We start from the raw sequence: 16,160 nt of genomic DNA on the forward strand, positions 1-16,160 counted from the left end.
GGATGACGAATAGATAAGTTAAGCGAATCATGTTCCTGAGGATGAAGAGTCGGGATGATGAAAAGATGATTGTGGCGAGTCATCTTGCTAAGGATGAAGAGGCGGGATGACGAATATATGAGTTTATCGAGTCATCTTGCTAAGGATGAAGAGACGGGATGACGAATATATGAGTTTATCGAGTCATCTTGCCGGGGATAAAACGACGGTATGGCGATTAGATTGGTTAGGCGTATCATCTTGCTGGGTAAAAGAGGCGGGATGACGAATAGATGAGTTGGGCGAGTCATCTTGCTGGGGATAAAGAGACGGGATGGCGAATAGATGAGTTAGGCGAATCATCTTGCTGGGGATGACGAATAGATAAGTTAGACGAATCATCTTCTTGAGGATGAAAAGTCGGGATGATGAAAAGATGAGTGTGGCGAGTCATCTTGCTGGTGTTTAAGAGACGGGATGACGAATATGTGAGTTTGGCGAGTCATCTTGCTAAGGATGAAGAGACGGGATGACGAATATATATGGGTTAGGCAAGACATCTTGCTGGGGATGAAGGGACGCGATAAGCAAAACTTTAAAATGTAAAAATTGTCTTATCTTACATCCGATTTTGAAGAAATGTTCAATGTTCTTCTTGTTGGATTTAATTAAAATAAACTTTTTGTTGGGATGGAATTGTCCTTAAAAAAACAAAAAGAGTAGATGAAATCACAATGACTAGAAAGACAGTATGATGAAATGATGTGACGGCGAGTCAACCGATAATTCAGATATTCCAAATTTATTGTCAGTTTTCTTCCTTTCTTGAAACAGGGTATTTATGAGTCGTGAATTTTATGACCATGAACCCTGCAATCGCATATTTTCTTATATTTTGCATATTTCCTTTCCTATTTTCCTACATATAACTTTATATATTATATTGATATGACTCTATATTTTTGTTGTTTTTACTTTTATGCCAAGAAAGCATTTTCTGTGATTGTATTCCATACGACTCTTGAAAGCGTTTCGTTATCTTTTCATTTGATTTGAAGTTATACATAATAAAATCTGAAAATGCATACGGATTTTATCTCTTTCTCTTTCTTCCTCTCTGATGCTCTTATGAGCCACGTCATATAGCATCACTAATCTAAGTGGATTTGTCACCCCTCCCGACACTACAGTGTTTATTTTATGATACGACTTTGAAATAAAACATTTTGAAAGAGATTATGTTCAACTTAAAAATAAATCATATGAACAATTTTTAATGATTATACTGGTTTAAAGCGATGGTAGCCATCTCGTTGAATTCACTTCATTGTTATTTTACTATCCTATTAAAATAATTTCAACACAAAGAACTTATGTAATTATTTCATTTCACATGCCTATCTGTTTGTTAAAATTGAGATATAGATTTCCAGTATAGGTTTACAATTACATCATCATTTTTTTTGGTGGGGCTGTCACTGGGGGAGGGGGGGCAGCCATGCCTTTTAATGTGGCTTACACCACTTGCGTATAGATGGGGGTGTGGGGCCCAATGGACAATTTTTGCGACAAAGAAAGAAAAAAAAGGGAAAATAAAAATAAAGTAACAGAAAAGGATGAAATACGCTATAAAAATCTATTGAATATAATATCAAAATCTATATAAAAAATCTAATTATATCAAAATATATAACAAAACAAGATTGTTATGAAAGGTAAGCTTTTAAGAAATTCCTTACGCCGTGTCAGGCCCATTTTTTGGCCCACTACTGCATAACATCCACTGCCCCAGGGCTCTTCCAACACGGGCTTGCCCCTTACTGTTTTCGGTGAACGGAACAGCAAGTCGAAGGGCACCAGCCCCTACCAGGATGAAGCTTGGAATTCTGGTGGGTGATGCAAAATTTATTGTTCTTTTTGAAATTATGTACTCGGTTGTATTTGTCAAGATCTCTCTCTCGCTCTCTTGAAAAACTTTGTTTACATTTATATTTGTTATTGTTTGTATATTCAAAGGAACCGTTGCTGGGCTAGCGCCATGAGCATCTTCTGGACGATGTGTGCGCTCAATTAACACAATTATTATCATTATCATCATTATTATCATCATTATTATTATTATCATTATTATAAATGAGCAGGATAAAGACAGACAGAATCATATCCTATATCCCTTCTGGATAAAACACAGTGTGGACTATGTGAAAATGTTATCCACACTGTTAAACATGCTCGAATTCAACAGTGTGGAGATATTTTCACACCGTGGACACCTCACGGCGTTTGTTTGTATTCATTTCCATATAAAAACTAAAATACATACTGCTCAATTCAACATAACGTACAGACCATATGGAGGATGGCCCATTTCAAAGACCACTGTTCTTCCATGGGGTCCCATATCGGTGTTCACTGATAGTCGAGTATGTGAACATCTGAAGATGCACTCTGTGCCCCCAGTGGCGTTCAGGGGTCGGTGGCCGGGGGGGGGGGGGGGCAAGAGCCAAAAATTTCCCGGTCATATCATGGAACAGGCAATGGCGTCATAAGGCAAAATTTTTTAAGGGGGCGATATACGGAGTGTCGGGCAAAAATATATATATACATGCGAGCGAGCGAAGCGAGCGAGCAAAAAAAAGACATTTTTATTGCAAAAATCAAATTTTGTGATAGATTGTGACATAATATTAAAAAGATAATATAATAATTTTTTTGTACGCCACGGTGAACAGGATTTTTGTTATGATTGTGCGCATCAGGGGCCCACTATGGTGCTTGTGCATGGCAAGAAGTAGTTCCGAGCTAGAATCTAACATTAAGATAGATTTTGACGTGATATTCAGAAAAATATTATACACTTTTCATTTGCTTTTCTTTCTTTCCTCGTTTTTTGTTTGGTTGTAGAACTTTTGGGGGCCATGGTCCAAACTCATCCATACAGCAGTGCTTTATGAGCGGGGTCCGGGTAGAGCCCCGGAACCTCTTGATATTAAAGCCATTTTAAACCTTACAAATGGCCACTAATTTTAATCAAATTGCGCATATAGCTTTCACACAACACATAAATTCAGTGCAGTTGTGTACTGTAATCATCCAAATATTTTGAGGGGGCACGCCATAGCAAATGTGGGAGCGAAGCGAGCCAAAAAAAAATTGCCTTTTGAAATGATATTCTAATTATGTGATAGATTTTTACATCATAGCAAGTATCATGTCATATATTTTTTTTCATTTATCTCATTTCGCTGCCTCCTTCATTTTCTTTTATTTCCCCTTGGCTGTGGAACCAACTCCCCCCCCCTCGTACGCCAGTACTTCAACGCAAAGCTTAATGCAGGAAGGGTTTATTTCCCCTTGGTTGTGGAACCAATCCCCCCCCTCGTACGCCAGTACTTCAACTCAAAGCTTAATGCAGGAAGGGTCCATATAGGGCCCGTTATAGAGCCCTTTAAAGGTTACAGATGAAGAGCCCCCACTGCACGGGGTCTTGACTCTTGAACAGAGCCCCCGGTAGCTTTGGAGATTTAGCAAGTTTATATGATAGACTTTCGTACGAAATTAAGCTATATACCATTCATCTTTCTTCCCGCTCGTTATCTTCATCCTCATCAGCCCGTTAGTAATATCTTTTCCCTTTTCTTTATTTTCCTATTTAGATTTTGCCTCATTCCATTATACTCTACCTTCATTTCCCGCTTTTGTTTGCCTTTTTGTCATATTTCATTTATTTCCCTGTCTTACTAATTATGCTATATGTATTTGTATCGGGGAAAATTGTTCTTTCTCACATGTTCTTCTTTCCTTGCTTTTCCCAAGTTCTTTCCGTTTTCCCTTTTTTATGTTTTTTTTCTTATAGTTTTCTTTTCCCTTTCTTTTTCCCTTCCTTTCCCCCTTTTTTCCTTTCTTTCTCAGCTTATTTTTACCTTTCTCCCCTATTTTCCCCTCTTTTCCCGGTTTTTTAATTTTCCCGGTGAACTCCGCCAGGGTTGGGGGGGGGGCAGGTTGCCCCCCCTGCCGCCGTCGCCCCCAGGCGCCTGTTACGCCACTGTGTGCCCCGCCCCCTTTGGAAAAGCCAGGAACCGCCCGTTTACATTAGGGGATGTCATGCCCCCTGCCCGTCATGATGGTGCTCCTCTTTCTTTTCTCGAACTTTCTCTTAACAATAATTTCATTTCATACTGATGACTGAACAAAGAAAGAAAATAGAGAAATAGGCCTACATATTGAGGATCTCACTTGCAATTTTTGTTATCTTTATAATAAACTTCCAGAAATTAGAGAAGGCAAATTTGTAGACATACTAAGGTTAATGCTATAGAGAAATTTTCAGTGAAAGAGGCAGGGTGTTCCATATGTTCAATCTGTCATATTTTCTTCAATTTTTCCTCCTCTTTTTCACTATTTGAAAAAAATGCTTTTGATTGTCACTCTGGTGATCCTGCGATGGGCCGAATAATTAAATCCGCTTAAATAGAGAGCTAAGTAAGTAAAATATAAAAATGTCAATTCATTAATTAGGCCTAACTTATATTTTTTTCAAAAAATGTAGCATGGTAATTCAAAGATTCCGCTTACTGCAGCAATGTATTTCATTTTCTTCTTCTTCTGGAAACAGTACAAACCACCGTTTTCAAGTGTCCGTACAACAATCATCCGATAAAAAATTGCTTACAGTCGTTCAAGTGAAAAAAATGTAATTGTATGACATTAGAAATCACAAAAATTGGGGATAAAAGTTGTGAAATCGTATGAAATTTAATCGAACAGCAGCAGCAACAAATTTCAGCGAAGTGATGGGCGTATGCTGCCGCCGGAGGTTCAGCGAGACGGTGATCGCGCGCTGTCGAGGCCCCCGGGTAGTATCATCGAGGCCAGCCGCAATGCGACATGAGCTGTACACCGTTGCTAAACAGCTGAGCGCGAGCTCCAAATCACATTATATGTGTAAAATGAATAGGAATGAATAAAATATATGATTCGGATCATGATGGTAATGTTTCTTCGATGTAAAAAGCTGCATATTTATATACGAATCATGTTTACCGGCTGTGTTAATTTACTAGAGCGGATGAATTTTAAAGGTCGCTGTACGATGCAGCCGCCGCGCATGTACCAGGCGCCTGGAAGCTTGTGTACTGATACGGTGAATTTCTAATTGAGCTGTGATCAAAAGTCATTTTTGTGTGTTGCAGCTTAAATGTGATATATATATTTACAAGATATTGTCGTCACATTGTAGGCATACCTTGTGAATAATTGGAATACTCTAAATTGCTCCATTATTCTTGTTTGCAGTAAGTATTTGCCTTCGTGTTTTATATGTTGCTTGCCGGTATTTGCCAAAAACGTTAAACCGCATGCTCTTCACACATGTCGTCACGTGGTGGTACGAACTCCATACATATTGCGCGAGCGAGCTGCGCTAGCCAGATCGCGATTTTGCAAGCAAAAAAATGAGTGTGGAAATACACTTCATATTAATCCCTGCCCAGATATATCCCACCACGTTTATCCGATTCCTAAGTGAATATTCCTCATCGTCTTCTCATTAAAGACCAGTGTCCAAGTTCATGTCATAAGCTCACGAGTCAAATGGCCAAGTCTTCTTTTTTTGCCCGAGAACATTGAATCTATCTTTGCCCTCTTACGTGTTGATTACGTAGGTCGCACGCAATTGAGCGAAACTCGCGCGTGGGCGGTGCGACATTTTCTTGATTTCACTGCCATAATTCGGCATAAAGCTTCATAATGCAACCCCCCCCCCCACATGAATTTTGAGCTGCCTGTTTTCTAAAATTAGTTCCCGCAGTGTCGCGTGCACATATCGGGCTTTCAGATTGGGGAAGATGCGAACAGGTTTTCAATCAAGTTCGTATCGTTGTTTACTGCTCATTCACAGATGTATCGTGGCAATATCAGCCCTGTTCATTGGAATAGTGTACAAATATATGACCCGTATGGATCATTCAGCGCCTGCACCGTACCGGACTAAAATCTTCCGTCCGATCATTGTGCGGGCTGGGATTGTGTGTGAGAGAAAGACTAGCTGAAAGAAAAAAAACATTAGTGTGTGCTGTGCGGCGCTCGAAGAGCGCTGCCGAAACTTTTGTGCAATCTGTTTCTTATTTTATTTTTTCTTGGAGTGATATAGCCTATCACAATGTTAATTTTTCCACCCCAAGGTATTTGGACAGTTGTCCTGTCGTCCGATAGTGGATCAGATAGTGAGGATACAAACACTGGACCGAAAGTGAAATTTAGCCTGTTGCCCATGACGAGTGACCGGACCAAGAAAGGGGACGATTTGTCGGCTGCTGCAGCTCAAACAGTGAGTGTGTATGTTTGGTACGGTGTCTAGTGTACAGTGCAGTGACTTACTTTCTCGTGCATATGGCAATGTTTACAGCAGCTGATTGGGGATAAAAAATGGACAAATGGCTATTTTTATGCTTTTGCAACACATTATAGAGGTTATACTATGCCACCTTTCTGATGGAGCTGTCTAAAGTCATTGATTGGCTCTTATTTATTAGTATTTTTTGGATTTATTTCCATCTATGACATTATTTATTGAACATATGTTTGGGTGTGTATGCAACCATATGGTCAATGCTGCTGTGTAGTAGTAGGTGTGCCTATTTCGCAATAGTGATAGAATTGTGTCTACACAATCATTATCGACTATTTTTAAGTAAAGTTAAATCAGTTATTGATTATGATATGAAATAATTCTTTGTATTAACTGTTTACTGTCCCTTTACTATTTTTATAGGCCTGCCTTACATTATGAAAATATCTTAGTCCTTAGAAGTTCATACATGTAGGGACATAATAATTATAATTTGATAAGCGCTGTATCAAGAACCTTTGATTCTTCTTATTATTGATTCTTCTTTTTCTGTTATTTTGTTATTATAACATAATAGTAATCATATTAAAAAATATTATAGTATTTGAAAGCTCATTCTTGAGTTGAAATACAGTGTACATGTACTGTAAATCTACATAATGAAGATTTTTTTTCTAAATTCTTAATGAAATCTTATACTTCATATCTTTTATAAACTGTTATTTATATTAACATAAATTATGATTTTAATAATAATGATTGTCTGTCTCTTAGTCAGTTTTCTCCTTTCCCATTTGTACAATGAATTTGCTAGTGGCAACAGTGATATGATTCTGTTTCATATTTCACCTCAGATAAGGTCCTTAATAACATGGCTCTGGTAATTTGAATATTTCTTTTTCTTTTCCTTCTTTTGGGTTTACTTTTTTTTAGAACAGAGCACCTATTTGGTGTAATATTGTACTATTTTAGTATTTTATTAATTGATTTTTGTCTCACCTGCAGTAACAGAGCGAGACCAATTTAGGCTCTGCTTTTGCAATGGTTGGCATTGTCAACATTGAAATCTTAACTTACGGCTAAGTTTTTGAAATGTCGTAACTTAGAAAGTCATGGACCTAGTTCATGAAATTTAGATCTTCGGGTAATCACAAGTATTACAGAACATCCTGCCTGATTTTCAAACTTTCAGGTCACATGACCAAGCAGGGTGCTACATAAGCACTTGCCCGATTGTCAGGGGCAAGTAAAAGTTAGAGTCGGGCAAGTGTTTTGAAGTAAAGACCAAAACTGCTTGCCTGAATTGGGCAAGCAAAATTTTCACAGCAGAAACCGAAATTAGAGTCTATATGATGTGATATTTACCCTAATTTTGGTCATGGCAGGTAGCTCACTCAATTCATGTCAAAAGAGAGAAAAAGGTCAATGGTTTATAAAACCACAAAATTATCTTTTGAAAAGGTTAAACTTTTTCAAGGATTTTTTTCGGGCAAGTAAAATAGGTTTTTGGGCAATTATATGAAAATTTACTTGCCCGACTGGGCAAGTGCTTCTAAAAGTTATGTTGCACCCTGCCAAGGTCAAAGGTCATTTAGGGATGGGTCAATGAACTTAGACTATGTTGGGGGAATCAATCAACATCAAAATCTTAACCAAGGTTAAGTTTTTGAAATGTTTTCACAATTTTGATAGAATTTGGATCTTGAACATGAATCTTGGACATACATGGAAAGGGTATTGCTTTATCACTAAACATTCTGCTTTGAGTTGTACATGTAGGTCACATGACCAAGGTAGAATAATTTTTAAGGGTCAATGAATTTGGCCATGTTGGGAGTTATGTATTTGTTGTATTGAGATTGTAACTTTAAATTTATATGAACCTTGTTCATGAAACTTGGAAATTAGGGTAATCAAGTGTTTCAACATCCTGCTGGAGATTCAGGTCACCTGACCAAAGTCAAAGGTCATTTAGGGTCAATGAACTTTGTCCCTGTTGGGGGTATGTGAGGAATCGTCATCATTACTTTAAATGTGTATGGATCTAGTTCATGAAACTTGGACATACAGTGTAAGAGCAGCAAGTATGTATCCCAGAAACATTGCCAAGATCAAAGGTCATTTAAAGGTCAGTGAACTCTGGCCGTGTTTGGAGTGTGTGTTGATTTGGCATCATAACATGGAAAGTTTATGGCTCTAGCTCATGAAACATTGACATAAGGGTAATCAAGTATGAATGATTGGTTTGCACATGTCTAAGGTCACATGATCATGGTCAAAGGTCATTTTGGGTCAATCGACATATTGTTATCATATTAGTGTTTTCTTCTGTGAATAATTATTCATCAGCTGTTTTCAAAGGCAGCACTGCTGCTATATACATGTAGAACAGCGTAATGTAGGTGAGACTGCCAAAGGCGTTCCACATGTTTTTTTTTTCTTTTTGAAGAGTCGTCCCAAGATCAGCCACAAAGAATATTCAAGAATGCAGTGTATTGCTGTACAGGGGAATTAATTTCATGAAAGCTTGGGGCAAATCTGAAATGCTGAAAGTAGCCCTGGAAAATCACCTTTCTTGTCCAATGTTGCCAATTTAGGCAAGATTTCTAGGTATGTCATGAAAAGCAACCCCCCCAAATTAATTGTTTGCCTGTTGCTGTATCAAAGGGGTACTCCAGGCTGAAAATGATATGATTTAAACAGATAAATAACAATCAGACAAACAAAATACTGAAAATGTGATCAAAATTGGACAAGGAATAACATTTTAAAGATTTGCATTATTCTGGTAAAACACTTCTAGGCATGTCTTCATGAATATTCTATGAGAAAAGTGATTATATCCCCACTTATTCTTTTGTATTTCATTATATTGAATTAGGTTTATTAAAAAAAAAAATTTCACACAAAAAAAGGATTGACAACTGATTCAGTGCATGAGATATTCATTGTTGCAACTGAAACAATTATGATTTCAGGTACTGGTAATAACATAAAAAGTGGGGATGATTTTCATATCCCCTCCAAACAATTACAAGTTTGAAGGGGGTCTAAGAATCAGCATATGGATACACGTAGGCGGTCAGACGGTCAGTCTGTTGGCGGTGTTTCAAATCTTGCGGGTCAAACTACTTCCTCAGTTTTTATCCAATTCTCATGAAATTTAGAACTAACATTTGTTTTGAGAATAGGGTAAAGATCAATGTGTTTAAGACTCATTTTTGCATCAGAAATTGTGTTGTTATGGAAATTATATATTTATGTCAAAAACTAGGTAAAAATCTTGCGGTCTGTCTACTTCCTCAATTTTTGACCAAATCTCATGAAATTGGGCTAAAACTTTTTTGTGTGTGTGCTGAAAATTGTGTTGCCATGGTAACAACATATGGCAAATATTAGGTAAAAATCTTGCAGTTCAAATTACTTCATCAGTCTTAAACCAATTTTCATGAAATTTGAAACTCGCATTGGTCTTGGGGTGAAGATGTGCAGGATACATTTTTCGGATATAAACTGATTTTCATGAAATTTGAAACTCGCATTGGTCTTGGGGTGAAGATGTGCAGGATACATTTTTCGGATATAGAAATCATGTTGCCATGGTAACGGTATATCATGGCAAAATTTGGTAAAAATCTAGCAGTTCGAACTACTTCATCAGATTTCATCTAATTCTCATGAAGTTTGGCTTATACATTGGTTTTTAGGTAAAGACATATTTTTTGCTTGTATCAGATATTGTGTTGCCATGGTCACAAATTATATGGCAAAATTAGGCAAAAAATCTTGCAGTTGGAACTACTTCATCAGTTTTTGTCTCGCCTGCATACCATAGCGAGACTATAGGAGCTGCTTTTCTGACGGCGGGGGCTGCGTCGTCAACACCAAATCTTAACCGAAGGTTAAGTTTTTGAAATGTCATAACTTAAAAAGTATATGGGCCTAGTTCATGAAACTTGGACAATAATAGTAATCAAGTATTACTAGTACTGAACACCCTACCTGAGTTTGAAGTCACATGAACAAGGTCAAAGGTCTAGGGTCAACAAACTTTGGCCATTTTGAAGGTATTTGTTGATTTCCATCATAACTTCAAATGTTTATGGATCTGGTTCATGAAACTTGCACATAAGAGTAATCAAGTATCACTGAACATTCCTTGTGAGTTTCAGGTCACATGACCAAGGACAAAGTCAAAGTTCATTTACCCCGGTAGGGTCAAAGAACTTAGATTATGTTGGGGATATTTGCTGAATTGCCATCATAACTTTGAAAGTCTATACATATCTAGTTTTAAATGAAACTTGGATATAAGAGCAATCAAGTATCACCAAACATTCTGTGCAAGTTTCATGACCAAGGTCAAAGGTCAGTTAGGGTCATTGAACTTTGGCTGTGTTGGGGGTATTTGTTGATTTCCATCATAACTTTGAAAGTTTATAGATCTGGTTCATGAAACTTGGACATAAGAGTAATCAAGTATCACTGAATATTTGTGAGTTTCAGGTCACATGACCATGGTCAAAGATCATGTAGGGTCAATGAACTTACATTAGGTTATGTTGGGGGAATCAACTCAAAATCTTAACAATGTTAAATGTTTTAAATATCATGACTCTGAAAGTATATGGATCTAGTTCATGAAACTTGGACATAAAGAGTAATCAAGCATCAGTGAACATTCTGCGTGGTCACATGAACAAGGTCAGTGAACTTTGGCCATGGTGAGAGTATTTGTTGAATTAATTGCCATCATAACTCTGAATGTTTATGGATCTACTGTAGTTCCTGAAATGTGGATATAAGGGTTATCAAGTATCACAGATCGGTCTTGCACAAGTCTTTGGTCACACGATCAAGGTCAAATGTCATTTAGGGTCAGTGAATATAGTACGGTATTTTATATTTGATTGCGTAATGCAGGCGAAACTGCCAGAGGCGCTCCACTTTTTTTTCTGCATCAATTTGATCACGCTTGGTTCAAATGATCATCAGGTAATACCCGTGTGTGGTTGAGGATGATGAGGTTAAAGGTCATGCAAGGGTCAATAGTTGGTTCAAATTGCTCTCATTTCCTTATTTCTGCATCAATTATTTTTACATGTACATGTGGTAGAAATGATCCTTGGGGAAATACCGCATGTGTTTTCATGTGGATGATAGGGTCAAATCTCACCTAGGAGTCAAAAGATCATATTACATATTTCACTGATCGCGAAATCAGGCAAGATTCGTGGTTTGTGAACCACCTTATCTACATACAGCAGAATAATGATCAATGCTTTTACAGTATAAATTGATTGTTACACGAAAGAAGCCCTTAAAATGACAAAAGTAGCAATCGCCCCCCAAGTCTTACATGTACATGTACTTGTACCCCCAAAGTCAGCAATCGCCCTTCAAATTCAGCAATCGCCTCGAAATGGACACAAAAAAAATTGTTCCCGAAAATAAGTTTTTAATGTATCTATTGATTTTCCACTAAATTCAATACAATATAAAACAAATGACCAAAATCTCAATAATCGTAAACAATAATAAAATTAACAATATAAAAATAAGTAAGAAAAAGAATTGTCCTACCACCATGTCGCGAGCCAAGGTGCGCAAGAGATAAGTATGCCTTGCCACATCCAACCATGGGATGTGCTACATGTATATTTATAGGCCCCTCCCCTCCACCCCCACCATTTGACCCCACAAATGCACAGACTGTTGTGGAGATGGATGTCCAGTAGGGTATTATCCATTTATATCTTGTCGATTACAGCAGGCCTACAGTCAGGCGCTCGCTGCAAAAAAATCATAAGAAATAATAGAAAATTAATGTACATGTAGGCCTACTTTTTCTCTTCACTGTGTGAGAGTGCAATATTGATTTGTCCTGATTCATGTTTCATACTTTCATGTTAACTTAAAGGTCAAGTCCACCCAAGAAAATTGTTGATTTGAAGAAATAGAGAAAAATCAAATTAGCATAAAAAGTTATGACATTTTAAAGTTTTGCTTATTTTTCACAAAACAGTGATATGCACATTTCAGTGGCATGCAAATCAGACAGCTGATGATGTCTCCCACTCATTTCTCTTGTTTTTTTTATTGTTTGAATTAGACAATTGATATTTAATTTTTTTTACAGATTTGACAATAAGGATCAACTTGACTGAACCATATACATGTAGTATATGCTAATTCCACATGTTCACAGAGAAATTAATTGTTGTTTAACTTGACATTGAGGAGAAAATTAGAATATTTCATATTCATATAATAAAATACAAAAGAAATAGTGAGTGGATGATGTCATCAGGCTCCTCATTTGCATATTGATCAGGATGTACATACATGTATAACTACTTTGTGAAATTAAGCGAAACTTTAAAATGTCATAACTTTCTTATTTTACATCTGATTTTAATGAAGTTTTCAGTGAACTATGATTGTTGGATTTTTCTATTTTTATTCAAATTATTTTTTTGTTGGTGTGGACTTGTCCTTTAAAGAACTCAAAATGAGTTCAAACAGAGTCTTTTGAAATTACCACCTACATGAACATGTGTTTGTGTTTGTATACTGTGCAAAATGTCGTGTATTTTTTGAGCCAATATTTTTACACTACCCCAAATATGCTTTTCTGTGTTAGTGATCATCAGAAGTATCGATTTTGAGTTACAACTGTAAGATTTCATGATTTTACAAAGATAAGTTTGCATTAATATACCAGATCTAGATGTTTGATAATATTTTGACAATTAACCTCAATTTCAAAGACTTCCTTATGAAAATAAAGAATGTACAAAAATAGAATAAAATGTAATTGCAGACAATGCAGAGTCCTACCTGGGCAAGTTTGTAATATTTTACATGATTGTAGATTCCGCTTCTACATCATTCTTTTTCAAGTGTATTATGTACTTGCAGCAGTGAAATCGCTGAAATGTTAGCATGAAGAGTGTAAATTGCTATAACAGTTGGCCTATGGAGGACCTTGAGGGAAAGACAAGTAAAGCTATATTTAGCCATGATTGTGTAATTTGCTCGTATCCCCTGATAAAATCACTTGCTAAGCACTAGGACGTTAGACACGCATGGTTGGCAGTGCAGAAGAATGGGAATGAAGCATATCTTTCACCATGTACAATTAATCATTTAATGGTCTACATGTATCCATTACATGGTATAGAATATGTACATGTACACTCTCATATATTATATTGAGAGAGCTGAAAGTGATATACTTGTAGATAAATGTACATGTATGCCCTCTATAGTGTTATCTTGTATGATTGGACACTTTCAACTTCAAGCTACATGTATGTAGTTGACAAATACAGAATACCTGTGTTTATTATGATTTTTTTTTTACTCATGAGGAATCTTTTGTAAAAGTGGCTACCATTGTATCAAAATTGTTTCCTAAATTGACTTTGACAGTAGAATTAGTATCATATTCATATTTGAACCATTAAAAGTATATACAGTGTATAAAGCCAGTTTTGCAATTTATTGTTTGTATCAATAACAGAAAACAAAATGTGAAGATTGAATAAATGAATTTCTTTTTGGAAGTGATTTCTTATAATTCAGAATGTAATAGTAGCTGTGATATGTTACTAGTATCTTTCAAGCATTTTCATTGGGGGATATAAATCAAGGACTTCAAGGGTTTAAACCGCCCCAAAATAATGCCAAGAGCCCTTGAAGTCTAATAGGCTTTTTACACAGGATTTTCTTAACCCCGGACTATCGCTAACCCCGTACTATCCTTAACCCCGTACTATTTATTTTCCTTTTCACACATGCCAAATTGTTTTTGCTAACCCCGGATAAGGAATGCTTGCTTTTTACACACGAAACTCGCTAACCCCGGACTATTGGTAGCTCATGAATATTCACGAGCGCACTGAGGGGTCATTCGGGTCATATCCAAAATCGCTGACTTCTGGCGCGCACTTTTTTTTTCATCGCCGTGATCGCTGTTCATGAATATTCATTATACTTACCTCTGATTGGACAACAGGGCCGGCTCTGTTGCGGGGCATGAATGGGAGCGCTTAGCCCACTTTCGTTTTACACATGCGATCTTAACCCCGTACTATTGCTCTTAGCACCGCAATTGGTGGGATAACCCTGCTTTTTTGCAGGGCCAAATAATCCCGTACTATAGGTGGGGTTAGCCCACTTTGCAAAAACGCTGTGTAAAACGAAAGTGGGCTAAGCTTAACCCGGCTAAATTGCCATTTAGCCCCACCAATAGTACGGGGTTAAGGAAATTTTAGCCTGTCTAAAAAGGGTATAAGAAGATCTCCCCATTCCCCATAGGTTTGAAAGTAAACTGATAGCACATTTATATGTACAAAATACACATTATTAACCTTTGGCTGGTTATCTAAAGAATAAGCCCAGGAAAGTTTCTATTTAATTATTCAGGTCTGGAGTGGGGGGGGGTCAGATAGATTTTTTTGTAATAAGTTAAGATTATTGTAATAATTTCAATGATTGAAAAAATATGAAAGCTGTCCAAAATCCAACCGTTTTTTTGTGATACTGATAGTTCCCACTACCCCCCCCCCCCCCGAACATGCAAAAAAAAAGTTGAATTGGGTAGGGTTAGGGTACAGGAAACTCAGGTATAATGGATGCTTATTGGAGCAATCTCATCCCTATTTTATCAAGTATTTTATCCAAAAAATTAAACAGTTTCATCTACATGTAAACAACAGGCAAACTTAGACAAGATTTGAAAATGCAGCACATGTTTCAAAAGTGATTTTAAAATATCAACCTTGTAAAGATTGTTTTAGATATTTTTGCAAAATTTTTCATGTGTATAAAGTTATGATCTGTCATACATCGTAGAACAGACAGAAATGACTCAAAACTCACTGAACTAGTGAACCTTGTTAAAAAGTCAAATTAATTTGACTGTTATTACCTATAATAAAGGCTTTATTATGGTTATGTGGATACAGACATAATGTAATCATATTGAGAGATGTTTCATATTTTGACTAAAAAAAAGTAAGAGAGAAAAAAAAGAATCCAGCAGTCTTTCAGGCCATATTGTCTTATGTTTAATATTTTGTTTTACATGTATTCTACTTTATGGGAAATCAACTAAATGTACCTGGAACTGGAACATTAAAGATAAAATTTTACAATTTGTTTTTTGTAGAATGTGATTCAAGGAAATTCCTTTCCTTGCATACATGTACTTGTGCATGTTTTTTTTTTTGATGAGCAACCTTGAATTTACAAGAAATGAAAATGGAATTGATTTTTGTTGACATCTGTAATGATTAGCTTGAGAAGCTACATATATACTAGATAAATCTTTTGAATGTTTCAGAAACCACATTGTCATGGTAACACAATTTTAAAGGCAAATAATACATACATTGCAGCAGTAGCCTTTTTTTTCTACAATGCTGATTGATGTTGAGTAGTACATGTAGGTCCATGCTTTGTGCAGGGAATCCAAGTTCATTGTTATTCACCAAGGTTTTTCACTTAATTATACAGTACTTGAAAAGAAATCACTGGAAGTCATATGCTTAAATACCTGAATATGTGTAGGCCTTTGTATTTAACAAAATTTGTATGAGACATGGGGCCTTTTCACATGTGAATCTTGAATCATCATTGTTTTGAGGATTGCACTTTGTCTTTAGAATCATCAGACCTTTCACATGCTCATTTGAAAACTGATTTGAATTAGAATTCTTGAGCGAAGGCGGTATTTGTGTCCTTGGTGACTTGTAAATCAAAGCACTGCATCGATACGATGAGTGCATGACAATGGTATTATCTATGGAAGTGCTTTAAAGGACAC

General features: G+C 36.5%; 1 protein-coding gene across 3 annotated transcripts in view; it reads left to right on the forward strand.

Moving 5' to 3' along the window:
• The first annotated feature begins 5,070 nt into the window (after positions 1–5,070).
• LOC121417745 (la-related protein 4-like) overlaps positions 5,071–16,160 on the forward strand; it is a 69,170-nt gene continuing 58,080 nt past the window's right edge. The window contains exons 1-2 of one of the 3 annotated variants that reach the window (XM_041611492.1): positions 5,071–5,273; positions 6,162–6,307. In XM_041611492.1, coding sequence (XP_041467426.1) covers positions 6,251–6,307 — 57 coding nt within the window. In that variant the 5' untranslated portion in view covers positions 5,071–5,273; positions 6,162–6,250. Of the gene's footprint in view, positions 5,274–5,702; positions 6,308–16,160 lie in introns of those variants that run through there. The other 2 variants (XM_041611484.1, XM_041611480.1) reach the window with 2 other exon arrangements.

The sequence above is a fragment of the Lytechinus variegatus genome, chromosome 1 (assembly GCF_018143015.1).
Source record: "Lytechinus variegatus isolate NC3 chromosome 1, Lvar_3.0, whole genome shotgun sequence".
In the NCBI taxonomy this organism is placed as follows: domain Eukaryota; kingdom Metazoa; phylum Echinodermata; class Echinoidea; order Temnopleuroida; family Toxopneustidae; genus Lytechinus; species Lytechinus variegatus.